Source organism: Oncorhynchus keta, chromosome 27, assembly GCF_023373465.1.
Source record: "Oncorhynchus keta strain PuntledgeMale-10-30-2019 chromosome 27, Oket_V2, whole genome shotgun sequence".
NCBI lineage: Eukaryota > Metazoa > Chordata > Actinopteri > Salmoniformes > Salmonidae > Oncorhynchus > Oncorhynchus keta.
The window spans coordinates 13101100-13120233 of NC_068447.1; the positions used below are offsets into that span (position 1 = coordinate 13101100).

At 46.5% G+C, this 19134-nt stretch overlaps 1 protein-coding gene across 11 annotated transcripts in view; it reads left to right on the forward strand.

The window, feature by feature from the left end:
* Positions 1-19134, forward strand: part of LOC118360259 (rho GTPase-activating protein 39-like) — a 161128-nt gene that overhangs the window by 104240 nt on the left and 37754 nt on the right. For all 11 annotated transcript variants that reach the window (XM_052481697.1, XM_052481698.1, XM_052481699.1 and 8 more), the window contains one exon: positions 12332-13712. In XM_052481697.1, coding sequence (XP_052337657.1) covers positions 12332-13712 — 1381 coding nt within the window. The remainder of the gene's footprint in view (positions 1-12331; positions 13713-19134) is intronic.

The following is a 19134-nucleotide window of genomic DNA, read 5'->3' on the forward strand; positions in this document are numbered from 1 at the left end:
CTATATGGTGTTGTCCTCTACTTAACAGAGGCTATATGGTGTTGTCCTCTACTTAACAGAGGCTTTATGGTGTTGTCCTCTACTCATCGGAGGCTATATGGTGTTGTCCTCTACTCATCAGAGGCTATATGGTGTTGTCCTCTACTTAACAGAGGCTATATGGTGTTGTCCTCTACTTAACAGAGGCTATATGGTGTTGTCCTCTACTCATCGGAGGCTATATGGTGTTGTCCTCTACTCATCAGAGGCTATATGGTGTTGTCCTCTACTCATCAGAGGCTATATGGTGTTGTCCTCTACTTACCAGAGGCTATATGGTGTTGTCCTCTACTTATCAGAGGCTATATGGTGTTGTCCTCTACTTAGCAGAGGTTATATGGTGTTGTCCTCTACTTAGCAGAGGTTATATGGTGTTGTCCTCTACTTATCAGAGGCTATATGGTGTTGTCCTCTACTTATCAGAGGTTATATGGTGTTGTCCTCTACTTATCAGAGCCTGTATGGTGTTGTCCTCTACTTATCAGAGGTTATATGGTGTTGTCCTCTACTTATCAGAGGTTATATGGTGTTGTCCTCCACTTAGCAGAGGTTATATGGTGTTGTCCTCCACTTAGCAGAGGTTATATGGTGTTGTCCTCCACTTAGCAGAGGTTATATGGTGTTGTCTTCTACTTAACAGAGGCTATATGGTGTTGTCCTCTACTTATCAGAGGCTATATGGTGTTGTCCTCCACTTAGCAGAGGTTATATGGTGTTGTCTTCTACATAACAGAGGTTATATGGTGTTGTCCTCTACTTATCAGAGGTTATATGGTGTTGTCCTCCACTTAGCAGAGGTTATATGGTGTTGTCTTCTACTTAACAGAGGCTATATGGTGTTGTCCTCTACTTAACAGAGGTTATATGGTGTTGTCCTCCACTTAGCAGAGGTTATATGGGGTTGTCTTCTACTTAACAGAGGCTATATGGTGTTGTCCTCTACTTATCAGAGGTTATATGGTGTTGTCCTCCACTTAGCAGAGGTTATATGGTGTTGTCTTCTACTTAACAGAGGTTATATGGTGTTGTCCTCCACTTAGCAGAGGTTATATGGTGTTGTCTTCTACTTAACAGAGGCTATATGGTGTTGTCCTCTACTTATCAGAGGTTATATGGTGTTGTCCTCCACTTAGCAGAGGTTATATGGTGTTGTCTTCTACTTAACAGAGGTTATATGGTGTTGTCCTCTACTTATCAGAGGCTATATGGTGTTGTCCTCTACTTATCAGAGGTTATATGGTGTTGTCCTCCACTTAGCAGAGGTTATATGGTGTTGTCCTCTACTTAACAGAGGCTATATGGTGTTGTCCTCTACTTATCAGAGCCTGTATGGTGTTGTCCTCTACTTATCAGAGGTTATATGGTGTTGTCCTCTACTTATCAGAGCCTGTATGGTGTTGTCCTCTACTTATCAGAGGTTATATGGTGTTGTCCTCTACTTATCAGAGGCTATATGGTGTTGTCCTCCACTTAGCAGAGGTTATATGGTGTTGTCCTCTACTTATCAGAGGTTATATGGTGTTGTCCTCTACTTATCAGAGCCTGTATGGTGTTGTCCTCTACTTATCAGAGCCTGTATGGTGTTGTCCTCTACTTATCAGAGGTTATATGGTGTTGTCCTCCACTTAGCAGAGGTTATATGGTGTTGTCCTCTACTTATCAGAGGTTATATGGTGTTGTCCTCTACTTATCAGAGGCTGTATGGTGTTGTCCTCCACTTATCAGAGGTTATATGGTGTTGTCCTCTACTTATCAGAGGTTATATGGTGTTGTCCTCCACTTAGCAGAGGTTATATGGTGTTGTCCTCTACTTATCAGAGGCTATATGGTGTTGTCCTCTACTTATCAGAGGTTATATGGTGTTGTCCTCTACTTATCAGAGGTTATATGGTGTTGTCCTCTACTTATCAGAGGTTATATGGTGTTGTCCTCTACTTATCAGAGGCTATATGGTGTTGTCCTCTACTTATCAGAGGTTATATGGTGTTGTCCTCTACTTATCAGAGGTTATATGGTGTTGTCCTCTACTTATCAGAGGTTATATGGTGTTGTCCTCTACTTACCAGAGGTTATATGGTGTTGTCCTCTACTTATCAGAGGTTATATGGTGTTGTCCTCTACTTACCAGAGGCTATATGGTGTTGTCCTCTACTTATCAGAGGCTATATGGTGTTGTCCTCTACTTATCAGAGGTTATATGGTGTTGTCCTCCACTTACCAGAGGCTATATGGTGTTGTCCTCTACTTATCAGAGGCTATATGGTGTTGTCCTCTACTTATCAGAGGTTATATGGTGTTGTCCTCTACTTATCATAGGTTATATGGTGTTGTCCTCTACTTATCAGAGGTTATATGGTGTTGTCCTCTACTTATCAGAGGCTATATGGTGTTGTCCTCTACTTATCAGAGGCTATATGGTGTTGTCCTCTACTTATCAGAGGTTATATGGTGTTGTCCTCTACTTATCAGAGGCTATATGGTGTTGTCCTCTACTTATCAGAGGCTATATGGTGTTGTCCTCTACTTATCAGAGGCTATATGGTGTTGTCCTCTACTTATCAGAGGCTATATGGTGTTGTCCTCTACTTAACAGAGGCTATATGGTGTTGTCTTCTACTTATCAGAGGTTATATGGTGTTGTCCTCTACTTATCAGAGGTTATATGGTGTTGTCCTCTACTTATCAGAGGTTATATGGTGTTGTCCTCTACTTATCAGAGGTTATATGGTGTTGTCCTCTACTTATCAGAGCCTGTATGGTGTTGTCCTCTACTTATCAGAGGCTATATGGTGTTGTCCTCTACTTATCAGAGGCTATATGGTGTTGTCCTCTACTTATCAGAGGCTATATGGTGTTGTCCTCTACTTATCAGAGGCTATATGGTGTTGTCCTCTACTTAACAGAGGCTATATGGTGTTGTCTTCTACTTATCAGAGGTTATATGGTGTTGTCCTCTACTTATCAGAGGTTATATGGTGTTGTCCTCTACTTATCAGAGGTTATATGGTGTTGTCCTCTACTTATCAGAGGTTATATGGTGTTGTCCTCTACTTATCAGAGCCTGTATGGTGTTGTCCTCTACTTATCAGAGGCTATATGGTGTTGTCCTCTACTTATCAGAGGTTATATGGTGTTGTCCTCTACTTATCAGAGGTTATATGGTGTTGTCCTCTACTTAACAGAGGCTATATGGTGTTGTCTTCTACTTATCAGAGGTTATATGGTGTTGTCCTCTACTTATCAGAGGTTATATGGTGTTGTCCTCTACTTATCAGAGCCTGTATGGTGTTGTCCTCTACTTAGCAGAGGTTATATGGTGTTGTCCTCTACTTATCAGAGCCTGTATGGTGTTGTCCTCTACTTATCAGAGGTTATATGGTGTTGTCCTCTACTTATCAGAGGTTATATGGTGTTGTCCTCTACTTATCAGAGCCTGTATGGTGTTGTCCTCTACTTATCAGAGGTTATATGGTGTTGTCCTCTACTTATCAGAGGTTATATGGTGTTGTCCTCTACTTATCAGAGCCTGTATGGTGTTGTCCTCTACTTATCAGAGGCTATATGGTGTTGTCCTCTACTTAGCAGAGGTTATATGGTGGTAACAACTATTATGCAGGATAATGTCTTACTTCCCACAGTGTTGCTTGTCTCCTATGTCTTTCCCTTCCCAGTGTTGCTTGTCTCCTATGTCTTTGCCTTCCCACAGTGTTGCTTGTCTCCTATGTCTTTCCCTTTCCACAGTGTTGCTTGTCTCCTATGTCTTTCCCTTCCCAGTGTTGCTTGTCTCCTATGTCTTTCCCTTCCCAGTGTTGCTTGTCTCCTATGTCTTTGCCTTCCCACAGTGTTGCTTGTCTCCTCTGTCTTTCCCTTCCCACAGTGTTGCTTGTCTCCTATGTCTTTGCCTTCCCAGTGTTGCTTGTCTCCTATGTCTTTGCCTTCCCACAGTGTTGCTTGTCTCCTCTGTCTTTCCCTTCCCACAGTGTTGCTTGTCTCCTATGTCTTTGCCTTCCCAGTGTTGCTTGTCTCCTATGTCTTTCCCTTCCCAGTGTTGCTTGTCTCCTATGTCTTTGCCTTCACAGTGTTGCTTGTCTCCTATGTCTTTGCCTTCACAGTGTTGCTTGTCTCCTATGTCTTTGCCTTCACAGTGTTGCTTGTCTCCTATGTCTTTGCCTTCCCAGTGTTGCTTGTCTCCTATGTCTTTGCCTTCCCAGTGTTGCTTGTCTCCTATGTCTTTGCCTTCCCACAGTGTTGCTTGTCTCCTATGTCTTTCCCTTCCCAGTGTTGCTTGTCTCCTATGTCTTTGCCTTCCCACAGTGTTGCTTGTCTCCTATGTCTTTCCCTTTCCACAGTGTTGCTTGTCTCCTATGTCTTTCCCTTCCCAGTGTTGCTTGTCTCCTATGTCTTTGCCTTCCCACAGTGTTGCTTGTCTCCTCTGTCTTTCCCTTCCCACAGTGTTGCTTGTCTCCTATGTCTTTGCCTTCCCAATGTTGCTTGTCTCCTATGTCTTTGCCTTCCCACGGTGTTGCTTGTCTCCTCTGTCTTTCCCTTCCCACAGTGTTGCTTGTCTCCTATGTCTTTGCCTTCCCAGTGTTGCTTGTCTCCTATGTCTTTCCCTTCCCAGTGTTGCTTGTCTCCTATGTCTTTGCCTTCACAGTGTTGCTTGTCTCCTATGTCTTTGCCTTCACAGTGTTGCTTGTCTCCTATGTCTTTGCCTTCACAGTGTTGCTTGTCTCCTATGTCTTTGCCTTCCCAGTGTTGCTTGTCTCCTATGTCTTTGCCTTCCCAGTGTTGCTTGTCTCCTATGTCTTTGCCTTCCCACAGTGTTGCTTGTCTCCTATGTCTTTGCCTTCCCACAGTGTTGCTTGTCTCCTATGTCTTTGCCTTCACACAGTGTTGCTTGTCTCCTATGTCTTTGCCTTCACAGTGTTGCTTGTCTCCTATGTCTTTGCCTTCCCAGTGTTGCTTGTCTCCTATGTCTTTCCCTTCCCAGTGTTGCTTGTCTCCTATGTCTTTGCCTTCCCACAGTGTTGCTTGTCTCCTCTGTCTTTCCCCTCCCACAGTGTTGCTTGTCTCCTATGTCTTTCCCCTCCCACAGTGTTGCTTGTCTCCTATGTCTTTGCCTTCCCACAGTGTTGCTTGTCTCCTATGTCTTTGCCTTCCCACAGTGTTGCTTGTCTCCTATGTCTTTGCCTTCCCACAGTGTTGCTTGTCTCCTATGTCTTTCCCTTACCAGTGTTGCTTGTCTCCTATGTCTTTGCCTTCCCACAGTGTTGCTTGTCTCCTATGTCTTTGCCTTCACACAGTGTTGCTTGTCTCCTATGTCTTTGCCTTCCCACAGTGTTGCTTGTCTCCTATGTCTTTCCCTTCCCACAGTGTTGCTTGTCTCCTATGTCTTTGCATTCCCACAGTGTTGCTTGTCTCCTATGTCTTTGCCTTCCCACAGTGTTGCTTGTCTCCTATGTCTTTGCCTTCCCACAGTGTTGCTTGTCTCTTATGTCTTTCCCTTTCCACAATGTTGCTTGTCTCCTATGTCTTTGCCTTCCCACAGTGTTGCTTGTCTCCTATGTCTTTGCCTTCCCACAGTGTTGCTTGTCTCCTATGTCTTTGCCTTCCCACAGTGTTGCTTGTCTCCTATGTCTTTGCCTTCCAACAGTGTTGCTTGTCTCCTATGTGTTTGCCTTCACACAGTGTTGCTTGTCTCCTATGTCTTTGCCTTCCCACAGTGTTGCTTGTCTCCTATGTCTTTGCCTTCCCACAGTGTTGCTTGTCTCCTATGTCTTTGCCTTCACACAGTGTTGCTTGTCTCCTATGTCTTTGCCTTCCCACAGTGTTGCTTGTCTCCTATGTCTTTCCCTTCCCACAGTGTTGCTTGTCTCCTATGTCTTTGCCTTCCCACAGTGTTGCTTGTCTCCTATGTCTTTGCCTTCCCACAGTGTTGCTTGTCTCCTATGTCTTTCCCTTCCCACAGTGTTGCTTGTCTCCTATTCTTTCCCTTCCCAGTGTTGCTTGTCTCCTATGTCTTTGCCTTCCCAGTGTTGCTTGTCTCCTATGTCTTTCCCTTCCCACAGTGTTGCTTGTCTCCTATGTCTTTGCCTTCCCACAGTGTTGCTTGCCATTTAGCTCCAAAGCGACTTACAGTCATGTGTGCATACATTCTACGTATGGGTGGTCCGGGGATCGAACCCACTACCCTTGCCTTCCGCCATGCTCTACAGTGTTGAAGGACTTGTCTCCTATGTCTTTGCCTTCCCACAGTGTTGCTTGTCTCCTCTGTCTTTCCCTTCCCACAGTGTTGCTTGTCTCCTATGTCTTTGCCTTCCCAGTGTTGCTTGTCTCCTATGTCTTTGCCTTCCCACAGTGTTGCTTGTCTCCTCTGTCTTTCCCTTCCCACAGTGTTGCTTGTCTCCTATGTCTTTGCCTTCCCAGTGTTGCTTGTCTCCTATGTCTTTCCCTTCCCAGTGTTGCTTGTCTCCTATGTCTTTGCCTTCCCACAGTGTTGCTTGTCTCCTATGTCTTTGCCTTCCCACAGTGTTGCTTGTCTCCTATGTCTTTGCCTTCCCAGTGTTGCTTGTCTCCTATGTCTTTGCCTTCCCAGTGTTGCTTGTCTCCTATGTCTTTGCCTTCCCACAGTGTTGCTTGTCTCCTATGTCTTTCCCTTCCCAGTGTTGCTTGTCTCCTATGTCTTTGCCTTCCCACAGTGTTGCTTGTCTCCTATGTCTTTCCCTTTCCACAGTGTTGCTTGTCTCCTATGTCTTTCCCTTCCCAGTGTTGCTTGTCTCCTATGTCTTTGCCTTCCCACAGTGTTGCTTGTCTCCTCTGTCTTTGCTTCCCACAGTGTTGAATGTCTCCTATGTCTTTGCCTTCCCACAGTGTTGCTTGTCTCCTATGTCTTTCCCTTCCCACAGTGTTGCTTGTCTCCTATGTCTTTGCCTTCCCACAGTGTTGGTCTCCTATGTCTTTGCCTTCCCACAGTGTTGCTTGTCTCCTATGTCTTTCCCTTCCCACAGTGTTGCTTGTCTCCTATGTCTTTCCCTTCCCACAGTGTTGCTTGTCTCCTATGTCTTTGCCTTCCCACAGTGTTGCTTGTCTCATGTCTTTGCCTTCCCACAGTGTTGTTTGTCTCCTATGTCTTTGCCTTCCCACAGTGTTGCTTGTCTCTATGTCTTTGCCTTCCCACAGTGTTGCTTGTCTCCTATGTCTTTGCCTTCCCACAGTGTTGCTTGTCTCCTATGTCTTTGCCTTCCCACAGTGTTGCTTGTCTCCTATGTCTTTCCCTTCCCACAGTGTTGCTTGTCTCCTATGTCTTTGCCTTCCCACAGTGTTGCTTGTCTCCTATGTCTTTGCCTTCCCACAGTGTTGCTTGTCTCCTATGTCTTTGCCTTCCCACAGTGTTGCTTGTCTCCTATGTCTTTGCCTTCCCACAGTGTTGCTTGTCTCCTATGTCTTTGCCTTCCCACAGTGTTGCTTGTCTCCTATGTCTTTGCCTTCCCACAGTGTTGCTTGTCTCCTATGTCTTTGCCTTCCCACAGTGTTGCTTGTCTCCTATGTCTTTGCCTTCCCACAGTGTTGCTTGTCTCCTATGTCTTTGCCTTCCCACAGTGTTGCTTGTCTCCTATGTCTTTGCTTATGTTGAATGGGTAATGGTGGGTTTCCTGGCTGAGAGGTGGAGGGGTGGATTCGTTGAGGTTATGCTGTTTTTACAGTAACGTTTAGCTATAGTCTGAACAGTCTTTTGAAAGAAAGGGTCTGGTGTGAGGGGAGTTCAGTGCTGGTTAGATTAGCTTGTCGGGGAGATTATCAGGTTGCTTGTGGAGTGTGTAGGGCTGATCTGGGGTCTGAGGGAGGGTGAGTAGGCTGCACCACTGAAGGACCAGAACACCCAGGGCATTGATGCAGGATTAGGGCCTGACATTCCACTGCCCTCTGAGGGAACATAGGAGGAAACACAGCCGTGTGTGTGTGTGTGTGTGTGTGTGTGTGTGTGTGTGTGTGTGTGTGTGTGTGTGTGCGTGCGTGCGTGCGTGCGTGCGTGCGTGCGTGCGTGCGTGCGTGCGTATGTAATGGTTGAAGACGGAAGTTTACATACACTTAGGTTGGAGTCATTAAAACTCGTTTTTCAACCACTTAACAAACTATAGTTTTGGCAAGTTAGTTAGGACATCTTGTTTGTGCATGACATCAAGTAATTTTTCCAACAATTGTTTACAGACAGATTATTTAACTTATAATTCACTGTATCACAATTCCAGTGGGTCAGAAGATTATATACACTAAGTTAACTGTGCATTTAAACAGCTTGGAAAATTCCAGAAAATTATGTCATGGTTTTAGAAGCTTCTGATAGGCTAGTTGACATCATTAGAGTCAATTGGAGGTGTACCTGTGGATGTATTTCAAGGCCTACCTTCAAACTCAGTGCCTCTTTGCGTGACATCATGGGAAAAGCAATAGAAATCAGCCAAGATCTCAGATAAATTGTAGACCTTCACAAGTCTGGTACATCCTTGGGAGTAATTTCCAAAAGCCTGAAAGTACCACGTTCATCTGTACAAATAATAGTACGCAAGTATAAACACCATGGGACCACGCAGCCGTCATACAGCTCAGGAAGGAGACGCGTTCTGTCTCCTAGAGATGAACATACTTTGGTGCGAAAAGTGCAAATCAATCCCAGAACAGCAAAGGACCTTGTGAAGATGCTGGAGGAAACAGGTACAAAAGTATCTATATCCACAGTAAAACGAGCCCTATATCAACATAACCTGAAAGGCCGCTCAGCAAGGAAGAAGCCACTGCTCCAAAACCGTCATGAAAAAGCCAGACTACGGTTTGCAACTGCACATGGGGACAAAGATCATACTTTTTGGAGAAATGTCCTCTGGTCTGATGAAACAAAAATAGAACTGTTTGGCCATGATCGCCGCCATTGTGTTTGGAGGAAAAAGGGGGAGGCTTACAAGCTGAAGAACACCATCCCAACCGTGAAGCACGGGGGTGGCAGCATCATGTTGTGGGGGTGCTTTGCTGCAGGACGAACTGATGCACTTCAAAAATAGATGGCATCATGAGGTTGGAAAAGTATGTGGATATATTGAAGCAACATGAAGGCATCAGTCAGGAAGTGAAAGTTTGGTCGCAAATGGGTTTTCCAAATGGACAATGACCCCAAGCATACTTCCAAAGTTGTGGCAAAATGGCGTAAGGACAACAAAGTCAAGATATTAGAGTTGCCATCGCAAAGCCCTGACCTATATCCTAAATGTATGGGCAGAACTGAAAAAGCGTGTGAGAGCATGAAGGCCAACAAACCTGACTCAGTTACACCAGCTCTGTCAGGAGGAATGGGCCAAAAATCACCCAACTTATTGTGGGAAGCTTGTGGAAGGCTACCCGACACTTTTGACTCAAGTTAAACAATTTAAAGGTAATGCTACCAAATACTAATTGAGTGTATGTAAACTTCTGACCCACTGGGAATGTGATGAAAGAAATACAAGATGAAATAAATAATTCTCTCTACTATTATTCTGACATTTCACATTCTTAAAATAAAGTGGTCATTCTAACTGACCTAAGACAGGGAATTTTTACTAGGATTAAATGTCAGGAATTGTGAAAAACTGAGTTTAAATTTATTTGGCTAAGGTGTATGTAAACTTCCGATTTCAACTCTGTCTGTCTGTCTGTCTGTCTGTCTGTCTGTCTGTCTGTCTGTCTGTCTGTCTGTCTGTCTGTCTGTCTGTCTGTCTGTCTGTCTGTCTGTCTGTCTGTCTGTCTGTCTGTCTGTCTGTCTGTCTGTCTGTCTGTCTGTCTGTCTGTCTGTCTGTCTGTCTGTCTGTCTGTCTGTCTGTGTGTGTGTGTGTGTGTGTGTGTGTGTGTGTGTGTGTGTGTGTGTGTGTGTGTGTGTGTGTGTAGTTTTGACAGCTTTACTTGGCAGACTGTAATGTTGGAACAAACTTTTCCTGTTGTGTTTCCCCTACAAACATGACCGTGATGTTCTGGAAAATGAGTGTGTGTGTGTGTGTGTGTGTGTGTGTGTGTGTGTGTGTGTGTGTGTGTGTGTGTGTGTGTGTGTGTGTGTGTGTGTGTGTGTGTGTGTGTGTGTGTGTGTGTGTGTGTGTGTGTGTGTGTGTGTGTGTGGGTGGGCGTGTGGGTACTTCTGTTTGATAAGCTGAGTAAGGGTTTTGTTGAGAAAAGTTGTTCCATTGTTTCATTGTGACAGTCTCTTTAAGTAATATTAATAGCTCGTAAGATTCATTGAGTTTCTATGCACTGATTATGTACTCACACTATGGCCATGTTTGTTGGAAACTTAACCAGCACAATCTCACAGTCGCACTGCGTCAAATCAGATCCATCTCAAGTTGTGTTGTAACCTGTACAGTCTCATACCTGTCTCACAGTTGTAACCTACAGTCTCATACCTGTCTCACAGTTGTAACCTACAGTCTCATACCTATCTCACAGTTGTAACCTACAGTCTCATACCTGTCTCACAGTTGTACAGTCTCATACCTGTCTCACAGTTGTAACCTAGTCTCATACCTGTCTCACAGTTGTAACCTGGTCTCATATCTGTCTCACAGTTGTAACCTAGTCTCATACCTGTCTCACAGTTGTAACCTACAGTCTCATACCTGTCTCACAGTTGTAACCTAGTCTCATATCTGTCTCACAGTTGTAACCTAGTCTCATACCTGTCTCACAGTTGTAACCTCGTCTCATATCTGTCTCACAGTTGTAACCTAGTCTCATACCTGTCTCACAGTTGTAACCTACAGTCTCATACCTGTCTCACAGTTGTTTTCTAGTCTCATACCTGTCTCACAGTTGTAACCTAGTCTCATACCTGTCTCACAGTTGTAACCTAGTCTCATATCTGTCTCACAGTTGTAACCTACAGTCTCATATCTGTCTCCCAGTTGTAACCTACAGTCTCATACCTGTCTCACAGTTGTAACCTACAGTCTCATACCTGTCTCACAGTTGTAACCTACAGTCTCATACCTGTCTCACAGTTGTAACCTGTAAAGTCTCATATCTGTATCATAGTTTAACCTGTACAGTCTCATACCTGCCTCCCAGTTGTAACCTACAGTCTCATACCTGTCTCACAGTTGTAACCTGTACAGTCTCATACCTGCCTCCCAGTTGTAACCTAGTCTCATATCTGTCTCACAGTTGTAACCTACAGTCTCATATCTGTCTCACAGTTGTACCCTACATTCTCATACCTGTCTCACAGTTGTAACCTAGTCTCATACCTGTCTCACAGTTGTAACCTAGTCTCATATCTGTCTCACAGTTGTAACCTACAGTCTCATATCTGTCTCACAGTTGTAACCTACAGTCTCATATCTGTCTCACAGTTATAACCTAGTCTCATATCTGTCTCACAGTTGTAACCTAGTCTCATATCTGTCTCACAGTTGTAACCTACAGTCTCATACCTGTCTCACAGTTGTAACCTACAGTCTCATACCTGTCTCACAGTTATAACCTACAGTCTCATATCTGTCTCACAGTTGTAACCTAGTCTCATATCTGTCTCACAGTTGTAACCTACAGTCTCATATCTGTCTCACAGTTGTAACCTGTACAGTCTCATACCTGCCTCCCAGTTGTAACCTGTACAGTCTCATACCTGACTCCCAGTTGTAACCTGTACAGTCTCATACCTGCCTCCCAGTTGTAACCTACAGTCTCATACCTGCCTCCCAGTTGTAACCTACAGTCTCATACCTGCCTCCCATACACTCTCATAGTCTCACAAAATGAGATAAACACGGTTAACAAGTGCTTTGTCCTTCATAAAGACCTTGGTTGCCAATACTGTCAGACATAGAGACCTATCTCTCTCTCTCTGAACCGTGGAAGGTCAGAGGGTTTAAAGCTTGAAACACAGGGGAATGTGCAGGTGGGATTCTAGCCATGTCTGGCATCCCAGTCACAGGCTTCTTTCTTCTCTGTTGCATATGAGCAAGTTGCCATTGAACAGTCATCTGTCTTGTTTACCCACCAAACAGGTCTAAGCCAGTGTTTATAGTGCTGTGTGCATGTGTACATATCATACATTTTTGATCCCACATTTTTGGTGTCTTTGAGTGTGTTCTATATACAGCAGGGAAGTCAGTCCTTTGGGTAAGGATGTGGGTACACAGACCGGTGAGCCACTGCAGCCCCTTAAAGATGTTCAGATGTTTTGTGGCCCCCACCCGCCATCAAAGTTGCCCATCCCTGATGTATAAATATTTGTTTTTTCATCAAAAACTCTTCCTCTCTTCTGTTCCAGGGACCCAGGTCAAAGATGGCAGCCAGCTCCGGGGTCGAAGGCAGCCATGTTGGTGAAGGTGAACAGCATTGGCAGGAACCAGTCCGTGGTGCCCACTAGCACCCAGCACCTCAACACTCTCAGCCCTGGGAGCCCTGCTGTGTACCAGGTCCACTCAGACAGACCCATATCCAGCCCTGAAGGCAAGATGGCTGCCCCTGTGGACCACAAGCAAGCCTTCCACCTGAAGAAGGGAGACAACGGTAACTTCGGCCTGGTGATGCCCTCCCCTGGCAGCCAGGTCTACCAGACTCCACAGAGGTGTCAGGCTGGCACCCCCCAGCCCTCCTCGCCCCATTACGGTGCCACTCCGCCCATCTATGATGAGCCACCCATGGAAACACCTATCTATGATGAGCCCCCGATGGAGGTGGAGGGGGCCGCCCTCCTGAATAGGTCCTCCACCCCAACTACCAGCCTGCAGAGGGTCCGCCAACCCCAGACCCAGACCCACCACCAGACCCAGCAGCAACCCAAGCTGCTTCAATACCCAGCCTCTCATCTGGCCTCCAAACACAAGAGGAATCCCTCCGCCACAGAGTACAGCCCCGCTGGACGGGAGTGCATCAAACACATGGTCAACGTGGACCCTGCCACCTGCAAGCAGAGCCCCTTATCCCATCCTATCCAGACAGAGCAGGCCCCTGCTCTAGACCCTGACCTGCCCCCCTCTCCATCCCCATGCCCAGTCGTCACCCAGCCCAGGCCCAAGGAGGTGAGCCTGGAGAAGAAGCAGTCGTGGCGTCTCCTGGAGACCAGCGTGAGGAAGAACATGGACGTCCGGCACAGCCGGCAGAACAGTGTGGCGTCCCAGGAGTACCCAGCGCCGGCCGCCGTCACCCACCAGGACTCCGGCTACTCCACCGGGCCCTCGCCCAGCTTGAGGAGGAAGAACCGCCGGAGAGCCCTGGGAGGGGGGGCTGTGGGAACAGGGCAGGGCCGGCCAGGCTCAGTGGGCAGCAGTGGGGAGCTCAGTGCCCTGAATGAGAAGCTGATGGCAGAGATGCGGGTGGTGGTGAGTCGATCTAACACCCTGCGTGGCAGCAAGGCCAGCCTGGACACTGAGATGTCTGACAGCTCTGTACCTCGGACCCGTTCCCCCCTGGGTTCCCCGAAGAAGTACAGGGGCCGCAGCGCCTCCCGAGAGGACATCAGCGCCAGTAACCACTCTCTGTACCGGACCGGGAGCGGGAGTACCCATGGCGACGTGCCCCTCTCGCCCCTGGCGTCGGAGGGCATGGTGCGTCAGAAACGGACCTATGAGAAGGTGGACACTCTGGAGAAGAGCATCATCAGCCAGAACAGCCTGTCCTCCTCGGAGCCCCACATGTCCCTCTCACAGGTACAGTTCAGTACAGCCCGCCTCTCAACACTGTGTACTGTATCCGGGGGGTTAGACTTGTCTTAGCATTCAGACCTCTTTGTGAATACACAGTAGAAAACAGGCCTGTTCCTCTGGCGTGTGTAATATATAGTTATGTGTTGATATGTTGACATGTGTCGGGTGGCTGCTTGAGTTCCAGCACACTGGTTGAATCAACGTTGTTTCCTCGTCATTTAAATGAAATGACGTTGAACCAACGTGGACTAGACGTTGAATAGACGTCTGTACGCATTGCGAGGGCCGATACAGCCATATGACTGGGAGGTCTGTGTGAGGAAAGCTCTGTACTCTCGATCTCATATGACTGGGCGGTCTGTGTGAGGAAAGCTCTGTACTCTCGATCTCATATGACTGGGCGGTCTGTGTGAGGAAAGCTCTGTACTCTCGATCTCATATGACTGGGCGGTCTGTGTGAGGAAAGCTCTGTACTCTCGATCTCATATGACTGGGCGGTCTGTGTGAGGAAAGCTCTGTACTCTCGATCTCATATGACTGGGCGTGTGCTAATTAGCCTTGTTAGGTGTATTACTGCAGGTCAGCTGGAATGTCTCCTATCCATGCCCTCTCTGTCCATCTCTCTCCGACTCTGTCTCTACCAAAAATAAAGCTGCTGTCTTTCTCCTTGCTATCTTTATAAGCAGTTCTAGGGAACAACAATTGTTCTATTTTCTTCCCGTGTTGTGTTGGAGATGTGACAGTGTGTAGGCGATGTGAAGGGAAGGCGTTGTGAGGCACCAGTCATCTCTGTCTCTCCCTGTCTTCTTTTCTCTGGGATTCACCTCCTCTCACTTCAGCCTTCAGGACAAAAATTGGACGCTGTCGACATCCTGTCGCCGTAGGAACAATGCAGTAGAAAGTTGCTTGTTCTCAGTTTCCTGTTGCCAGTCTGTTCCATTCCAGGAAAAGGGCCTCGGAGTGCCTTGAATCCTATTGGAGTTGTTTCTAATCACATGTTTTCCTTCCTGTAAAAAAAACAAAGTCACGTTAATGCAGTGTGTGTATTGCCACCTGAGACAGCCCCAAGCCTCCTCCTCACCTTGTTTTAGAAATAGTTTATAGTGTGATTTGGGTTAGCCTAGTTGCTTGTTGTGGCTGATTAATTATAATGTTAGGCCGTGAGTTGTTTTTGTCAAAGGCTTTATCAACTCAAACCGCATCCACCCCCTCAACTAAGAGACTGGCTGCTCTGCAGGGACTCTGAACAGAACAACCTGCACATAAAAACTAAAAACACAGAACGAGGACTCCACAGGCTACACATTTGTGGTAGACAGGAAAAATAAACATGAAACTTGCATGAGTTTTAATGGGGTCGAGCGCTCCACTCCCCCACGTGAGGTGCTGCTCAGCTTTCCAAATCCATAAGGTGGCTTTAGTCACCTCCACCAAGAAAACACTGCAAGCCTGGAGAAGATCTCCTGCAGAGAGAATGACTGAGGAAAACACTGCAAGCCTGGAGAAGATCTCCTGCAGAGAGAACGAGTGAGGAAAACACTGCAAGCCTGGAGAAGATCTCCTGCAGAGAGAACGAGTGAGGAAAACACTGCCAGCCTGGAGAAGATCTCCTGCAGAGAGAACGAGTGAGGAAAACACTGCCAGCCTGGAGAAGATCTCCTGCAGAGACAACGAGTGAGGAAAACACTGCCAGCCTGGAGAGGGTCTCCTGCAGAGAGAACGAGTGAGGAAAACACTGCCAGCCTGGAGAAGATCTCATAATATATAATATAATATATGCCATTTAGCTGACGCTTTTATCCAAAGCGACTTACAGTCATGTGTGCATACATTCTATGTATGGGTGGTCCCGGGAATCGAACCCACTACCCTGGCGTTACAAGCGCCATGCTCTACCAACTGAGCCACAGAAGGACCACCTTCTGCAGGATCTCCTGCAGAGAGAACGAGTGAGGAAAACACTGCAAGCCCGGAGAAGATCTCCTGCAGAGAGAACGAGTGAGGAAAACACTGCCATCGATAAGAGACATTACTGTGCAGCCATATTCATCGACCTGGCCAAGGCTTTCGACCCTGTCAATCACCACATTCTTATTGGCAGACTCAACAGCTTTGGTTTCTCAAATGATTGCCTCGCCTGGTTTACCAACTACTTCTCAGACAGAGTTCAGTGTGTCAAATTGGAGGGCCTGTTTCCAGACCTCTGGCAGTCTCTATGGGGGTGCCACAGGGTTCAATCCTTGGGCCGACTCTCTTCTCTGTATACATCAATGTTGTTGCTCTTGCTGCTGGTGATTCTCTGATACACCTCTATGCAGACGACACCATTCTGTATACTTCTGGCCCCTCTTTGGACACTGTGTTAACTAACCTCCAGACGAGCTTCAATGCCATACAACTCTCCTTCCGTGGCCTCCAACTGCTCTTAAATGCAAGTAAAACTAAATGCATGCTATTCAATCGATCACTGCCCGCATCACTCGCCCGTCCAGCATCACTACTCTGGACGGCTCTGACTTAGAATACGTGGACAACTACAAACACCTAGGTGTCTGGTTAGACTGTAAACTCTCCTTCAAGACTCTGATTAAGCATCTCCAATCCAAAATTAAATCTAGAATCGACTTCCCATATCACAACAAAGTATCCTTCACCTCATGCTGCCAAACATACCCTCGTAAAACTGACCATCCTACCGATCTTCCACTTCGGTGATGTCATCTATAAAATAGCCTCCAACACTCTACTCCACAAACTGGATGCAGTCTATCACAGTGCCATCCGTTTTGTCACCAAAGCCCCATACACTACCCACCATTGCAACCTGTACGCTCTCATTGACTGGCCCTCGCTTCACACTCATCGCCAAACCCACTGGCTACAGGTTATCTACAAGTCCCTGCTAGGTAAAGCCCCGCCTTATCTCAGCTCACTGGTCACCATAGCAGCACCCACCTGTAGCACGCGCTCTAGCCGGTATATCTCACTGGTCACCCCCAAAGCCCATTCCTCCTTTGGTCGTCTTTCCTTCCAGTTCTCTGTTGCCAATGACTGGAATGAACTGCAAAAAACTCTGTAGCTGGAGACTCATATCTCCCTCACTAGCTTTAAGTGCCAGCTGTCAGAGCAGCTCACAGATTACTGCACCTGTACATAGCCCATCTGTAAACAGCCCATCTATCTACCTACCTCATCCCCATATTGTATTTATTTATTTATCTTGCTCCTTTGCACCCCGGTATCTCTACTAGCACATTCATCTCCTGCCGATCTACCATTCCAGTGTTTAATTGCTATATTGTAATTACTTCGCCACCATGGCCTATTTATTTCCTTAACTTACCTCATTTGCACTCACTGTATATAGACTTTTTGTTTTCTTTTGTTCTACTGTATTATTGACTGTATGTTTTGTTTATTCCATGTGTAACTCTGTGTTGTTGTATGTGTCGAATTGCTATGCTTTATCTTGGCCAGGTCGCAGTTGCAAATGAGAACTTGTTCTCAACTAGCCTACCTGGTTAAATAAAGGTGAAATAAAAAATAAAGAGTGCATTCTAAATACTATGTAGTACAATTAGCATACAGTATGTGATTTTTACTAAACATACCATGCAGTTCAGTGAACTGTATGCCAGATCAAGTGAAATAGAGGACGAGTGACAGCGAGTGGGAAAGAAAACACAGATTTGATCCTGGTTTCAGTGTGTCATGTGTTGAGCTGGGCTTGGGGACTTACTAGGGAGAAGGTCCCGTTAACTGCCTCGGTTTGTCAGCTCATTGAAGCTGAGTATGTGAGACTTTTTCCCACACTAGCGCTTAGCGGAGGTCACGCTAGATCCATCCACATATCCATCCACTATCAAAGCCGGGCCACTTTACTCAACTGGAGAATTCTCTAACCTCTGCTCTGAAACATACACTGGACTGAACTTTTCAATAAAACACACCCTCACTTTTTATACTGTCTGGACAAACTTAATAGAATTGTTGGTCTCATTCCAGGACTATTTCCATTGTTTAAAGGGAAAAAGGGATCACTGTTTTTGGCAGTAGAAATAAGAACAATCCCTTTTCATTTTTTTTGAAGGGTGGGGTTTCAGACAATGGAGATTTGGGAGTGAGGATTTGGGGAGAGGGGCTCCAGGCAGTCCTACTCCCCACCTGTATGTTTCCTGGATGGGAGGAACAGTGTAGTCCCAGTCCAGTCAGGAACAGAGTAGTCGCAGTCCAGTCAGGAACAGAGTAGTCCCAGTCCAGTCAGGAACAGAGTAGTCCCAGTCTAGTCAAGAACAGAGTAGTCCCAGTCTAGTCAAGAACAGTGTAGTCCCAGTCCAGTCAGGAACAGAGTAGTCCCAGTCCAGTCAAGAACAGAGTAGTCCCAGTCTAGTCAAGAACAGAGTAGTCCCAGTCTAGTCAGGAACAGAGTAGTCCCAGTCTAGTCAGGAACAGAGTAGTTCCAGTCCAGTCAGGAACAGAGTAGTCCCAGTCTAGTCAAGAACAGAGTAGTCCCAGTCTAGTCAGGAACAGAGTAGTCCCAGTCCAGAGTAGTCCCAGTCTAGTCAAGAACAGAGTAGTCCCAGTCCAGTCAGGAACAGAGTAGTTCCAGTCCAGTCAGGAACAGAGTAGTCCCAGTCTAGTCAAGAACAGAGTAGTCCCAGTCCAGTCAGGAACAGAGTAGTCCCAGTCCAGTCAGGAACAGAGTAGTCCCAGTCTAGTCAAGAACAGAGTAGTCCCAGTCTAGTCAGGAACAGAGTAGTCCCAGTCTAGTCAGGAACAGAGTAGTTCCAGTCCAGAGTAGTCCCAGTCCAGTCAAGAACAGAGTAGTCCCAGTCTAGTCAAGAACAGAGTAGTCCCAGTCTAGTCAAGAACAGAGTAGTCCCAGTCCAGTCAGGAACAGTGTAGTCCCAGTCCAGTCAAGAACAGAGTAGTCCCAGTCCAGAGTAGTCCCAGTCTAGTCAAGAACAGAGTAGTCCCAGTCTAGTCAGGAACAGAGTAGTCCCAGTCCAGTCAAGAACAGAGTAGTCCCAGTCCAGTCAAAGAACAGAGTAGTCCCAGTCCAGAGTAGTCCCAGTCTAGTCAAGAACAGAGTAGTCCCAGTCTAGTCAGGAACAGAGTAGTCCCAGTCCAGTCAAGAACAGAGTAGTCCCAGTCTAGTCAAGAACAGAGTAGTCCCAGTCTAGTCAAGAACAGAGTAGTCCCAGTCCAGTCAGGAACAGAGTAGTCCCAGTCTAGTCAAGAACAGAGTAGTCCCAGTCCAGAGTAGTCCCAGTCTAGTCAAGAACAGAGTAGTCCCAGTCTAGTCAAGAACAGTGTAGTCCCAGTCCAGTCAGGAACAGAGTAGTCCCAGTCCAGAGTAGTCCCAGTCTAGTCAAGAACAGAGTAGTCCCAGTCTAGTCAAGAACAGAGTAGTCCCAGTCCAGAG